This window comes from Archocentrus centrarchus, unplaced genomic scaffold, assembly GCF_007364275.1.
Source record: "Archocentrus centrarchus isolate MPI-CPG fArcCen1 unplaced genomic scaffold, fArcCen1 scaffold_64_ctg1, whole genome shotgun sequence".
NCBI classification, from domain to species: domain Eukaryota; kingdom Metazoa; phylum Chordata; class Actinopteri; order Cichliformes; family Cichlidae; genus Archocentrus; species Archocentrus centrarchus.
This window is the reverse complement of record NW_022060281.1, coordinates 876096-889712: the sequence shown is the minus strand read 5'-3', so window position 1 is coordinate 889712 and position 13617 is coordinate 876096. Positions and strand designations below refer to the sequence as shown.

At 47.2% G+C, this 13617-nt stretch overlaps 2 protein-coding genes across 5 annotated transcripts in view; both read left to right on the top strand.

The window, feature by feature from the left end:
- Nucleotides 1-5454, top strand: part of rasal2 (RAS protein activator like 2) — a 72741-nt gene extending 67287 nt beyond the window's left edge. For all 4 annotated transcript variants that reach the window (XM_030725642.1, XM_030725641.1, XM_030725640.1 and 1 more), the window contains 5 exons: nucleotides 379-1321; nucleotides 1400-1537; nucleotides 1677-1879; nucleotides 2068-2155; nucleotides 4761-5454. In XM_030725642.1, coding sequence (XP_030581502.1) covers nucleotides 379-1321; nucleotides 1400-1537; nucleotides 1677-1879; nucleotides 2068-2155; nucleotides 4761-4928 — 1540 coding nt within the window. In that variant the 3' untranslated portion in view covers nucleotides 4929-5454. The remainder of the gene's footprint in view (nucleotides 1-378; nucleotides 1322-1399; nucleotides 1538-1676; nucleotides 1880-2067; nucleotides 2156-4760) is intronic.
- A 2669-nt stretch (nucleotides 5455-8123) lies between these two features.
- LOC115777698 (zinc finger protein 260-like) lies at nucleotides 8124-12806 on the top strand. Its single transcript, XM_030725658.1, has 2 exons — nucleotides 8124-8375; nucleotides 10608-12806. Exons 1-2 carry the CDS (start codon nucleotides 8225-8227, stop codon nucleotides 12563-12565), a joined length of 2109 nt encoding a protein of 702 aa, XP_030581518.1. The 5' UTR covers nucleotides 8124-8224; the 3' UTR covers nucleotides 12566-12806.
- Nucleotides 12807-13617: the final 811 nt, after the last annotated feature.

The window sequence follows — 13617 nt, the reverse complement described above, 5'->3', positions numbered from 1 at the left end:
TCTGGTTTTATTATGTGTTTAAAAAAGAACTCATTACATTAACCGTGATGATGCACAGATGAAGAAGAACCGTCAGTTCTCTGGACTTCCACTCAGTCCTGAATATTTCTAACAATCACCTGTTTCAGTTTTCTGAATGTTTTTCGTTTTATGAAACAAATCAAAAGTAAACTATAGACTTGCTGAAGCCAGATGAAGGAGAGAGCCAGTGTCATCTGTAGCAGAGATAATGCTGTTGGTGTACAGGTGATTATAAGAAGCCTGAGAATGGATCCCTGTGGAACGCCTGTGCTAATTTTTTGAGGGTTTGACCTGAAACCTTTGGAAATCACGTCATAAAACTGGTTCTAACTGCTGTGCATGTGTCACTTCTTGCAGCCGCACTGAAGTTCGCAGTCTGCAGACGCCGGTTCGAGGTCAGCGCCCCTCCCTGGCTCAGCAGCATCCCTCCAACCACAGCTTCTCTGACCAGGAGGAGCGAGACAACTTGCTGCCTAATGGTCGCAGCATCTCTTTGGTTGACCTGCAGGACGCTCAGAGCCTGCATGGCGCCACGGGGCCCCCGCCACACCATGAGGCTCCGCCCCGCCTCAGTAGGGTTGGCTCGCAGGCCTCTATCGGACATGCTGTTCCCCCAGTTAACTACTCCCACTCCAACCCTCTCACACCTCAGCCAGCGCTGCACCAGGTCAAAGTCCCACCCAGAGACAGTCAGCCGCAGAGCGCTCCGCAGGTGAGGCGGCCGCTGCACGCCTCCCTTAGTCAGCAGCGCAGCCTGCAGCCCCTCTCCTTCCAGAACCCTGTCTACCACCTGAGTAACCCCGCCCACAGCATGTCCACACGCTCCGCCCACTCACTGCGGCAGGACTCCAGCTCTGAGAACCTGAGCACCGAGAGCTCCCACAACAGCCACAGCAATTCCGATGACTTCGGCAGCCAAGTGGGGGCCAAAGGTCGCGTGCCATCCAACAGCAGTCTGGATGAGGTTGGCAGCAGGCGGAGCACGCAAAGCGAGGAGTGCTCTACACCACGTCGCCACGCGCTGCAAGAACTCCCACCTGGCACCGCCACAGCAGTCGCCATCCCTCGTCAGAGCACAACGGCAGGCACGGCCCACATCATTAAGGTGGAGCAACAGAGCAAAGGGGGTGGCGCCAGGACGCCACGGTCTGTTGCACAAAGCGCCTCACTGCGCAGCAGCAGCAGCGCCAACACCGAGCCAGCACCCACCACCAGCCTCATCAACCGCCAACAGTCTACCTGCTCTGTGGAGAACGTGGCTCCGCCCCCAAGGAACACCACCACCAAGCCGACACCACAGGTACGACAGACATCCATCAAGTTTCAGACTTTCAGTCTTTCAGGTGTGTTTGTGATGATGTCACTGGTTTGTGTGCAGGTGGCGTCTCCAGTGGAGGCAGTGGCGATGTCTCCGGTGGAGAGGACAGCAGCCTGGGTCCTCAACAATGGCCAGTATGAAGAGAAGGAGGAGGAGGGCGGGGAGAGGAGCAGGGAGGAGGGCAGGAACACAGAGAAGGTAACGTCAGACTCACCTGCACTGATTAATGAGGTCACAGGCAAGTGAAGCCACATAAGGAAGCGATATCCTGTTGGTGCTGACGTGCCAACGAAGGCTCGCTCTGACGTTCACGTGAAACTGCTCCCTGTTTCTGCAGTACGAGCTGGAGATCTCTCGGCTGAAGGAGCGTCTGCGGGTTTCCGGTCGGCGTCTCGAGGAATATGAGCGGCGGCTGCTGGCTCAGGAGCAGCAGATGCAGAAGCTGCTGCACGAGTACAAAAACCGCCTGGAGGACAGCGAGGAGCGACTGAGGAGGCAGCAGGAGGAGAAGGACAGCCAGATGAAGAGCATCATCTGCAGGTACGAACACATACAGGGAAAGGTCACATGACCATCTACCCACAAGGTCACAGAAAATGGGCATTAGGGGCCCAGGACGAGTTAAAGTAAATAAAACCAAACCAGAGGATCAGGAGGAGGAGGAGGATGTTATTGATGATGAGGATGATGATGTTGATGATGATGTCATCTAACGTTTGCACTTGCAGGCTGATGGCGGTGGAGGAGGAGTTACGGCGGGACCACGCAGAGATGCAGGCAGTCATTGAAGCCAAACAGAAGATCATCGACGCTCAGGTACAGACACGCAGTGACGGCACACCTGCAGGTCAAAGGTTACAGAGGGAAGTTAAACTGTGACGACTCGTGTTTGACCGTGTTAAACGCGAGCAGCAGCTGTGACTCAAACTTTAAACCGTTTGAAACGTCTCATCGTGTCTTCACTGATTTCAGGTCAGTAACGGATGTGAAATAAACCAATCAGGCAAGTAACTGTAGCCACGCCCCCTCCTCCACTACAACCACCAACGCCACGCTGTGTTTTTATTTTTATTAATTTATTTTTAGGGAAAAATGGCACCAACACGCCTCACACCTGTTGAAGCAGCCAATCAGAGAGCAGAGAAAGATTAATGAACCTGTCGGCGCCCACCGCCGGGCGAACGCTGTAACAGCGACAGTTTGATGACTCAGTGTGTAAACTACAGCGCCCTCTTTGGTTCACATGAGGAAAAACCTGAATTGTCCATATTTGTAATCTGTGCACAGATTGGTGACCAAAGCAGGCCGTTTTAAAACTTTATTGTTCCACTGTGTAAAACTGCATCCGTCCAGAATCAAGTTATTAAATTATTTTTCATCTCAGCCTCGTTTTTCCGGAGCGTTCGTTCAGCTTCGGCTCGTGGCCGCGCAGACGCTCCTGCACTGTTGCTGCGTGACGTCACTGAGAAGCTGTGCAATCAATCTCAAAGGTGGACGTAACTCCGGCGACATCATCCACTGATGAGCAGGGAGCAGGCGGAGGAGAGCCTGGAGAGGTGGAGGTATGCTCTGGAGAGAAGAGGAGTGGAAGCCGGAGCAGGATGGACCGGATGAGCCCATCAGAGTCCATCGGGCTCAGGTTTGAGGGTTTGGAGACAAAGTCAGAGGCGAGGCTGAAACTTGAACCTCACGTTTCAGGTGGCAGGTCCTGCTGCTTTTCACAGCAGCACCCATTTCCATGTTTGCTCTTCTTCAGCTGATCCTCGGGGGCTCCTGTAGTTGGCTGCAGAGTGAAAGTGATGTTTAATTAATACAATTGGAAGATAGAAACTTGACAAACACTCTAAAGGCTGTTTCAGCTTCTCTTTGACACGTCGGTGTGTCGGTGTGTTGGCACGTTGCATTCTCAGCTGGTTTTGTTTAAGTTTGGCTGCAGACCCCCACCTCCTCCCCACCCCCACCCCACCCCACCCCACCCCACAGCTTCCAGTTCACTCTTTCAGAATAAAGTGAGATGTCAGAGGACAGCGTTGGACTGCGCAGAGCTTCGGTCTCACCTTTTCTTTTTGCTGATTTTAGCTTCTTTGGGCTGCTGTTTATATTTTCGGCTGCTGCCCTCAAACTTCCTGTGGTTGTTTGTTCTCTTACCTGCTGTCGGGTCAAAACCACGTCTCTGTTAAAGCTGATGTTCAGTCACCTTAAAGGGTTTTAATGGGCTGTTTAAAATCCCTCAAAGCTGACGTCATACCATAAAAGGCATCTTCATCTTATCCTTATTTTATCATCCTCGTCTCATCCTGTCCTCTTAGCTGAATTTATACCTTTAAACTTCACGTGTCAATCATTAATCGGCTAAACTGAGTGAATAAATCATTATTTCATCTGTCACAACCACAGATTTGATTTGAACCTGTCATATTAAAGGATGAACACATTCCAGCTCGACAGGCTCCGTAAATCCATCAAAGTGTGGCTCCGAGTCGACCTCTGACCTCAGAAACCACCTGAAAACGGATAAAACCGAACCTGGAAAAAATCTGCTGGTATATTAAAATCTGTTAGAGCTGGAACATTTTCTGCTGAATGTAAAACAAGCTAAACCTTTTTAGTGCCCTTTGATGACCATCGTGGTTATTATGTCACAGCTGATTAATCTTTCCATCAAATTCTCCCACAAACATAAAACTTCATTATCGAGCGCCCGCATGTAAAACTGTATGCACCCTGATTTATTAAAAATAGAATTCATATTTCTATCCTGGTTAATAGATTTTAATAGATGTTTTTGGTCATCTGAAATGTTTGTAAGAAATTCTTTTACTTCATAAAAAACTTTGATCTGTGGAAAACCTTAAACTATCACAGAGCAGCTGTTGATGTTTTCAGTAAGACCTTATATTCATTATTCAAACCGCTCAAAGGGACCGAAGTAGGTGATAAACTTCATTTATAATTCACTTCAAAGCTTTTAAAGACTCGTTTTGTGAGGACGGTTCATTTATTTATTCACTGCAGTGAAATAAACGAAGTCGCTCTGGATAAAAATCCCTTAAAATCTCAAAGATTTTTGTAAATGTTTTGAAAAAACACTTGAAATGTTTATGAATGAAAATTTGGACTTTGAGATGTTTTAAAATTGATTTTAGTTGTAATATCACTGATCTGAATTCAGGTGATTTCAGAGTGCATCCAGAGTTTTTGGGGTTTTTTTAATCGTCGTTATTTAAACTGTATTTGGGGGCTTGTATGAAACGTGGTGTATAAATAAAGTTTATGATTTAAGGGGATGTTAAAGCATTGGTTGATTTTCCACGTGTGGTTTTGACCCGATATTCCGATCAACACCAAGACCCCACCCCCATTGCTTCTCTGTTAGTCTGACTTCCTGTCCCGCCCCCTTTTCTTGTCTTTCTCCAATCAGGAGAAGAGGATCGGGTCCCTGGACGCGGCGAACTCGAGGCTGATGGCGGCGCTGACGCAGGTGAAGGAGCGTTACAGCGCGCCGAACCTTCGCAACGGCCTGTCGCCAAGCAACCCCACCAAGCTGTCCATCACTGAGAACGGAGAGTTCAAGAACAGCAGCTGCTGATTGGTCCTGCTTCAGAAGGGGAAGGGGTGTGTGTAAATGATGAGGGCGGAGCTTAAACCGTAGGAGTCCGCCCACCCATGTTTATGAGCTGTGGATGATCAAAGAGAATTTAAAGAGAATCTATAAACGCGAGTGTAAATAATGAATTTGATGTGACTGATGTACAGTGTGTGCACGTGTGTGTGCGTCTGTCGGTCTCTTTGTGTGTGTGTGTGTGTGTGTGTGTGTGTGTGTGTGTGTGTGTGTGTGACAGAAGCACAGTGAGAAGAAACCAAAAATCGAGGCGTTTTCTAACCGACTTTTTTATGGATCTGATTTGAAGCTTCTGGTTTTCGTTCTTTCCGTTTTCCTTCGTAGAGCGGCGTTCCCGTTTTTTTTTTTACCTGGCGAGTTGTTTTGGGTTTTAATTTATTCCCCTCGTTCTCGTCCTGTTGCTGATCTACTGAACGGACTCCTGGAGGATTGGGGTCAAAGGTCACACCTGTCTGTTGTCCCCGTGATGAGAATAAAGTCTACCTGAAAGTTCGACTGTGGTCTCGTTTCTGTGGCTGCTTCCTGCTCATGTTTTATTTATTTTTAGGCTTTTGTTTTGAAGAAGCAAACAGAGCAGAACAAAACGGTGACACACAGCCATTCGCTGACTGAGTGGTTATTTTTAGCTTCAGTCCCACAGGTGTGCCCACACACCTGCGGATCATCACCAAGATAAGCCCATCCAGTCCCCAGATGAGTCTCAGAGAGCAGCTGGCACAGGAGAAGCTGTTATTGAGGCTTAACTGCTGTTAATATGTAACCAACACAGTCTCTGGAAGAAGGGACGCGGCTCCTTTTCCTGCCACAGGAAGTCGTGTTTTGTTTTCTTGTGTATGAACTAAAAACAATAGTCGCTCGCAACAGCTTTGTGTTTCCAACTCTCCAGCAGCAGGTTATTATTCAAATACACACACACACAGTGGGAGTCGACTCCAACAGATGAAATGCAGCACAACAGGTAGTACTAGTTATTATTGGGGCTTGGTACACAATCTCAGAGTGTGGGAATGATTAAATCCCCCCCCCCAACCTGTCGTCCTGGCTCCCCCCTTGCTGTAGCATTTGTTTTATGTTGGTGATGTTGGGTTTTGAATAAATGCAGCATTCTCATCTTGTTTCCCTTACTGGATGTATGCCCTGGCTGGGATTCAAACCCCTGATCTCCTGCTCTAAAGACGGTAATGTTGCCACTATGCCAAATGACCCCTGGATCAGAACATGCCATACGTATTAAAGGTACTGCACTGCAGTGGTTTGAATCATATTTGTACTGATGATATTTTATTGATCCCACAATGGGGAGATTACAGTTAACAGAACACCATCCAAGAAGACAAACAGAACAAACATGGGGAGATAGGTGAACTGTGGCCATGCTGCCCCCATTCTGGAGGTGCTGCCATTAAAAAGACAGAAACAATAGTGAAAACATATAAACATATAGAGATGAGTGAGGAAAAAAATCATCTCATACTTTGTATACATTCACACATACACAGTATAAGGTTACAAAAACCTCTGCGACAGAGGAGAAACATATAGCATGGGAGCACTAGGGTGGGGAGGGATGGACAGAGGAGCCAGCGGAGGTGAGGGGGTGGGGGGGGGTCGGGCTTCTGTGGGGCTGACTCAAACTCCCTCCTTAGCTAACAGTTCTGATAAGATGTAGAGTTCATCAGCAGCTAGGTCAGGGAGATCAGTCCAACACAGGTCAGAAGAAGACAGGACGGCGGGGGGGTAGAGCATCTGTTTACAAACATCCAGGAGACAATTTGATAAGCAGCAGTCCAAGAACATCAGGGAGCCAAATTCCTGATTCTACCACTTGTTTTGGTGCAGACTGTACTGTTAATTTGTTGACAGCCTTCAGTCTTTCTGGCTCCTCTCTGTGGCGAAAAAATCCAATTCATCCGAATCTTCTTGGTTCGTTCCTTCGCCGTGCAGAAACAGATACATACATCTCCAAGATCTTACCCCTCAGAATCAGCTCCAGATATACAGTCTGAGTTTGAGTCTGTACCTTCCTGCGTTCCCGTCATAAGCAGCCTTACCAAGGCCAGACAGCTGCCTAGACTTCCTGAATTGCAAAGACAAACCAGGTATCTCAGGTCCAATTCAGAGAAACCCCAGTGTCAATAAGCCAAATGTGTGTGTATTCCATTGACAATACGGCCAGGCACGTCATCTTCCACACCACACAGGAACCATAACGTAGCCAGCTGGAATGTCAGTTAATAAGAGGGAATAGGGTTCTCCTTCCCCCAATCTCCTCATGGTGAAAATTTGATCAAAACAATGGCATTGAGAGACCAGCTGACCAGATCCATAATAATAAATTCCAGTTCAGAAGTTGTGTGAAGAGAAGCTCTAAAGCAGCAAAGCAGGGTAAAAAGGAAGGGCTGGGAGAGAAGAAAAGTGCGACCGTCTCTGCTGAGAGCTGAAGAGAGTCTCATAGACTCCAATTTGTTCATGTAAATGGGGAGTCTTCTTCACACACTAAGGTTAATTATGGAGTTCCACAGGGTTCTGTGCTAGGACCAATTCTATTTACATTATACATGCTTCCCTTAGGCAGTATTATTAGAAAGCACTGCATCAATTTTCATTGTTATGCAACATACTCAGCTTTATCTATCCATGAAGCCAGATGACACACATTGATTTTCAGATGGCACAAAATTTTATTTATTTCCTCTGAAAGCAGTGAAGAAAAGTTGAAGTATAAAAAAAATCACAGGGGTGAAGAAAATGAAGAGCCTGGTGCTCTTCCTGGTAGGAGGACGCCCATGATTGGAGATGTGGCGGCGGATCTTTGAACCATCACGGAGAGCGAGGAGCTCAGGACGTCTGACAGGTGACACTTGGCTGCAGAGATACTGGATGCAAACACTTTGTGGCAAAGGCTGAAAAATCCAGCAAAGGTAAACAGGAACTAAGAAAGGAGCCGACGGCGATGTGAAAGTGGGGGCAGGTGTGTCTGAGAACAACGATGAAGAAATGATGCAGAAACATCGTTTACATCTTCTGTTCATGACCATTAATGCAAAATCAGATCATAATCTGGCATGTTTTATTCTGAAAGGGTTTCTCCTCACTGAACCGCACTCACGCCTTTATTGTGAAAGGCGGGAAGTGGAAAAAGCCCTTTTCGCACATGCGCAGAACAAACCGGGTTTCCGTATGGACGGGACAGAGCTGTTAGCATTAGCTTTAGCTTTACTGAAGTTTAACCTCAGAATTTGGTCTCAGCCACGGGATTAAAAATGTCCTCCGTTCAGCTTCCGGTCATCGAACCTGTGGCAGCTGCTGAAGAGGAGGATGAGGATGAAGATGATACCGGAGAGATGGACCGTGAGCGCAGGCGCAGACTGCTGGCTATCATCTGGAAGGCCGACAGAAAGCTGCGTGGGACAGGTGAGTCAAACCTGAAACTGACTGAAACATGCTGGTCAGGTAGACCAGGTGGTCTGCGTCATTCAGGATCTGCACAGGTGGGATCTTAGATCACCTGTTCGATGCTGTTTCCGGTTCACCTGAGATGATAAACGGCGTGAAACAGCGCGCCATTTCATTAGGTACATTTTCAGTGTTTCAGCTGATTTATTATTTCCGGATGATTTCATAACGTTTTAGTTTATTTTGGGGCTCCTGAAAGCTTTAATGGAAATGCTCACATTTGAAGTCAGACTTGTTTAAAAGTTGATTTTGTTCCGCATGAAAACTCCCACTCTGAGTCAGCTGATAACCAGCTGACAACCAGCTGATGACCAGCTGAGCAGAATATTTGTCTCTCTAGTTTTTCCACTTGTTTGTTCATTTCCTCACATCCATTCCGATAGTTTCAGGGTACTGCAAGAGTGCTATTTGATACCATTACTGCTATTGTTAATCCTGCATTACCTACTGCACCAATCTTTTCTAACAAAGACTGTAATACCTTTCTGCATTTTCTGGTAGACAAGATCAGCGCTCGTAGGTCAAATATTTCTCAGTCCAGGTGTTCGCTGCCCGTTCCTGCCCCAGCCCTGTCTTTCTTGTTAGAAAGTTTCTCTCTGATCACTTCACCTGAGCTGCTAAAATTAGTTAAATCTATGAAAGTGTCTTCGTGTTCCCTGGATGCATCCCTATTTAAAAATGTGTTTCCGCACATCAGCACATGTATTCTTTCTATAATAAATACTTCACTGCTCTTAGGTCAAGTTCCCGCTTATCTTAAGACCGCTGTCATCCATCCACTTTTAAAGAAATCCAAACTTGACCCCGCTGCGTTCAATAATTATAGACGAATATCTAAATTACCATTCTTATCTAAGATACTGGAAAAGGTTGTTGCTAAGCAGCTTACTGCCTTTCTGGAGCAACATAATATCCTGGATAAATTTCAATCTGGCTTTCGTAGAGCTCATTCTCCTGACACAGCTCTCCTTAGAGTTGAGTAGGGATGCAGGAGAATGTTCCGCTGTATTGATGTTGGATCTTTCTTCTGCTTTTGACACTGTAGACCATGAAGTTTTACTTGATAGACTACATCGCTGGGTGGGTATATCTGGATCTGCCCTGAAATGGTTCACTTCATACTTGTCAAATCGTCGATTTCATGTGGCAGTTTCTGGTTTCAGGTTCGACTCTGCTTATCTTACGTGTGGCGTCCCCCAAGGTTCTGTTTTGGGCCCTCTGCTCTTTCTGTTATATTTGCTCCCTTTGAGGCATGTTCTAAACACTTTTGAGGGAATATCGTACCACTGTTATGCTGATGACATCCAGCTGTGTATTTCTTTCAAGCGTGAACATGTCTCAAAGTTGCAAGTATTAATAATGTGTTTAAAATCCACTAAAAGCTGGCTCGTCGAAAATTTTCTTCAACTTAATGAGGACGAAATTAATTTACACTTTCGAAAATGGTTTCGTTTTGACGAATGGTCATTGTTTTTATCCTTTTAGGTGGTTTTAATTCAGTTATAGTCTCGTTTTTGTCATGGAAAAAAAGAGTCGTTGGCGAAACCTATGACAAAAATATTTGCTCAATGAAATTAACACTGCAAGGAACACTGGATCAGGTCTTTATCCCTGCAAGGATATTTGACGGCAGGGGGAAGAAGAAGGCGTTTGACTGCATCTCTTCAGACTTGTTCCTGGTGAGTGTTGGACTTTGCCAGGGCTGCTGCGGGACACGCAGTCTGCTCATAATTTAGGCGTGGCCAAAGAGGTGGAAGGATTCGTCTTCGCTGGTCTCAGGATCACATTAATGCTTTTGGCAGGTGATGTGGCCCTTTTTTACCTCCAGTTTGCACCAAGGTGGTTTGCAGAGAACTGGCACCATCTGAAGCCATGGTTCTTGTTCATGAGTGGGGGACGAGTAGAGTGAGAGGCTGACAGATTCCTGATGCTGCACTAGTCTCTGTCCATTTACTACATTCACACCCTCACTCATAGCCATGAGCTGCAGCGAGCGGCCATCAGGATAAAACCACAGGGAGCCTGGTGTAGATCGACTCCTTCAAATCAAAAGGAGCCTGTTGAGGTGGTTTGGGTTTCTGACCGGGATGCCTCCTGGATGTGACGGGAGTGGTGATGATGACTGTTGTCTGAGTGTATTTCACTGTGATCACATTACTAACATTTATCTTGTGTCCCTTTGTCCCTCAGACCTCCAACAGCAACACGAAGAAGAACGAGAGCCTCCCCAGGTCAAAGAGGAAGACGGGGAACTCGGCACCGGTCAGCATGAAGCCGAGACTGAACCTATCAAAGAGGAAGAGGAGGAATTCTGCATCGATCAGGAGGAAGAGCAGCTTGTACTGAAGAGTCATGGCGACACTGTCACCAGCATGAAGTCCGCACAGTGCGACCTTCACGGAAAAGTGTTCAAGACCGAGTCCCAAATGAAGGACGACCGCACGAGCAAAAAATCACACGCCTGCAAAACTTGTGGAAAAGGTTTCAGCAGCAACTTTCACCTGATAACACACATACGAACCCACACAGGTGAGAAGCCTTTTGCTTGTAAGACCTGCGGTAAACGTTTCGGTCGTAAGTTTGATGTGAAAGCCCACATGAGAAGCCACACAGGTGAGAAGCCTTACACCTGTGAAATGTGCGGGAAAAGTTTTAAGCGGAACTATCGACTGACGGTCCACATGAGAAGCCACACAGGCGAGAAGCCTTTTGCCTGTGAATTTTGCCGGAAAGGTTTCAGCTGTAACTCAAACCTGAAAATCCACCTGAGAATCCACACGGGTCAAAAGCCTCATGTCTGTGAAACCTGTGGGAAAAGTTTTAATCGTAGTGGTCAGCTGAAAATCCACCTGAGAAACCACACAGGTGAGAAGCCGTACTCCTGCAGACTCTGTGGAAAATGTTTCAGTAGCAGCTCTTCACTGATAGGCCACACGAGAACCCACACAGGTGAGAAGCCTCACTCCTGTAACACCTGTGGGAAAAGTTTCTGGCAAGCAGTAACTCTGAAAATCCACACGAGGAGCCACACAGGTGAGAAGCCGTATTCGTGCCAAACCTGTGGAAAAGGTTTCAGCAGCTGTGACTCGCTGACAGTCCACATGAGAACCCACACAGGTGAGAAGCCTTACCCCTGCAACACCTGTGGGAAAAGATTCAGGCAGTCCTCTGCACTTAAAAGGCACGTGCAAACTCACAAAGGTGAAAGGTCGTACTCGTGCGAAACGTGTGGGAAAAGCTTCACAAAGAGTGTCAGTTTGCTCCTGCACAGGAGGACCCACAAAGATAAGAAGTGTTACACCTGCAGCACCTGTGAGGAAAGGTTTACTTGCCCATTAGAGTTGGATAATCACACGAGAACTCACACAGGTAAGAAGCTGTATTACTGTGAAACGTGTGGAAAATGTTTCACCCACAGTTCTTCTTTGACCGACCACCTGAGGACGCACACAGGTGAGAAGCCATATGCTTGTGACACCTGTGCGAGACGCTTTAGCAGTCGCGCTTACCTGAAAGTCCACATGAGAACTCACACAGGTGAGAAGCCGTATTCTTGCAAAACATGCGGGAAAGGTTTCAGAAGTTGTACTCACCTGATAGCCCACATGAGAATCCACACAGGTGAGAAGCCTTACACCTGCAACGTGTGCAGGAAAAGATTTAGCCGCTCATCGGGACTGAAAAATCACATGATGACTCACACAGGTGAGAGCGCGTATTCTTGCGAAAGGTGTGGAAAAAATTTCTCTAGTTGTCCTCCTCTGATAGTCCACATGAGAACCCACACAGGTGAGAAGCCGTACTCCTGCAAAACCTGTGGAAAAGACTTCAGCAGCAGCTCTCACCTGAAAAAACACCTGATAGTTCACACGGGTGAGAAGCCGTATGCTTGTGAACTGTGTAGTAAAAGTTTTAGTAGTAGCTCTTACCTGAAGGTCCACGTGAGAAGCCACACAGGTGAGAAGCCGTATTCATGCAAAACGTGTGGCAAAGGCTTCAGCAGCAAGCCGCCGCTCATAGTCCACCTGAGAACTCACACAGGTGAGAAGCCTTACTCCTGCCACACCTGTGGGCAAAGATTTACTTATGCAACAGTGTGGAAAAATCACATGAGAGGTCACAACTCACAGACAGCCTCTTCCTCATGAGAGAGGCGGTGAGGAGGCGCTGACGCAGGGATTTGGTTTCAGCCTCGTCAGCAAATAGAAAACATGGTTTTACTGAGTCAGAGCACCAACACCACCCGCCTCTGAGGAGGCTCCAGGTCCTCGTCTGTCATCGCTGTCATGACGCTGCAGTTCATGAACATGATTTGTATGTTTTATTGTTCTGTGATTTCTTTATACTGTAAATAAACTGCATGATGTGAAGGTTTCTATAAATAAAGACGTTTGTGAAAAGAATATGACTTCAGTCCTGGTTACTCGAGAGGGCTTTGAACTTCACCTCTGCAGCTCACCTGCAGAGGTGAAGTCTGAGTAGTTTGAACATTTTCGCTCTTGTCGATATGAAGGAGCAGCGACTCCGAGCCCCTCATCCCATCTCTAAGGTGGAGCCCAGCCCTCTACAGAGGGAACGTCCTCCTGCACGGCTCATGAGCTCTGAGTCGGTCTCTGCTTCAGTGCCTGAGACGGTTCCCTCTTTTTCTCCTCCCGAGCTGCTCTTCCTCTCACATTAACACCTGTGGCCATTTTAGAACCACCAGGTAACACTTGGCTGGCCTGGGAACGCCTCGGTGCTCCGCTGGGGGAGGTGGCTGGGTTTCTCTGCTTAGACTGCTGCTCTCGCCACCCGCCCTCAGATAAGGAGAAAAGGATGGATAAAACGTTCCAAAATGAACGTCGTGCTGACGGAGACGCGACCTCGACATCGGTTTGAGGTATGTGTTGAGGTCGCCTCCTTGTTGGAGTGCAGTGATGTTCGTGTTGGATCAGTTTTCCTCTCTTCCTGTTTCCTCCTTATAAGGATCCTTATTTAGAGTTTAACACAATGCTGTGTACACGTCACACTGAGTGGGGGCTGTGCAGGTAATCACACAGAGCTGCTCTTTAATGATCCCACGATGGGGAAATTACAGCAGCTCGAGAGCAGAGGACAGAGCAGCAGTTAAAGATAGAATAAAGTAAAATACACCTATGTCCTGTGATTTACCACCGTACAGACTGACCAATGGGAGAGTTCCTTTGACCAGAAACACTGA

Bases quoted from the DNA above. Each gene is read 5' to 3' on its own strand.
- LOC115777698 (XM_030725658.1), top strand. From the start codon at position 8,225: ATGTCCTCCGTTCAGCTTCCGGTCATCGAACCTGTGGCAGCTGCTGAA. The intron at 8,376-10,607 runs GTGAGTCAAACC...TTTGTCCCTCAG, and splicing joins CAGAAAGCTGCGTGGGACAG to ACCTCCAACAGCAACACGAA.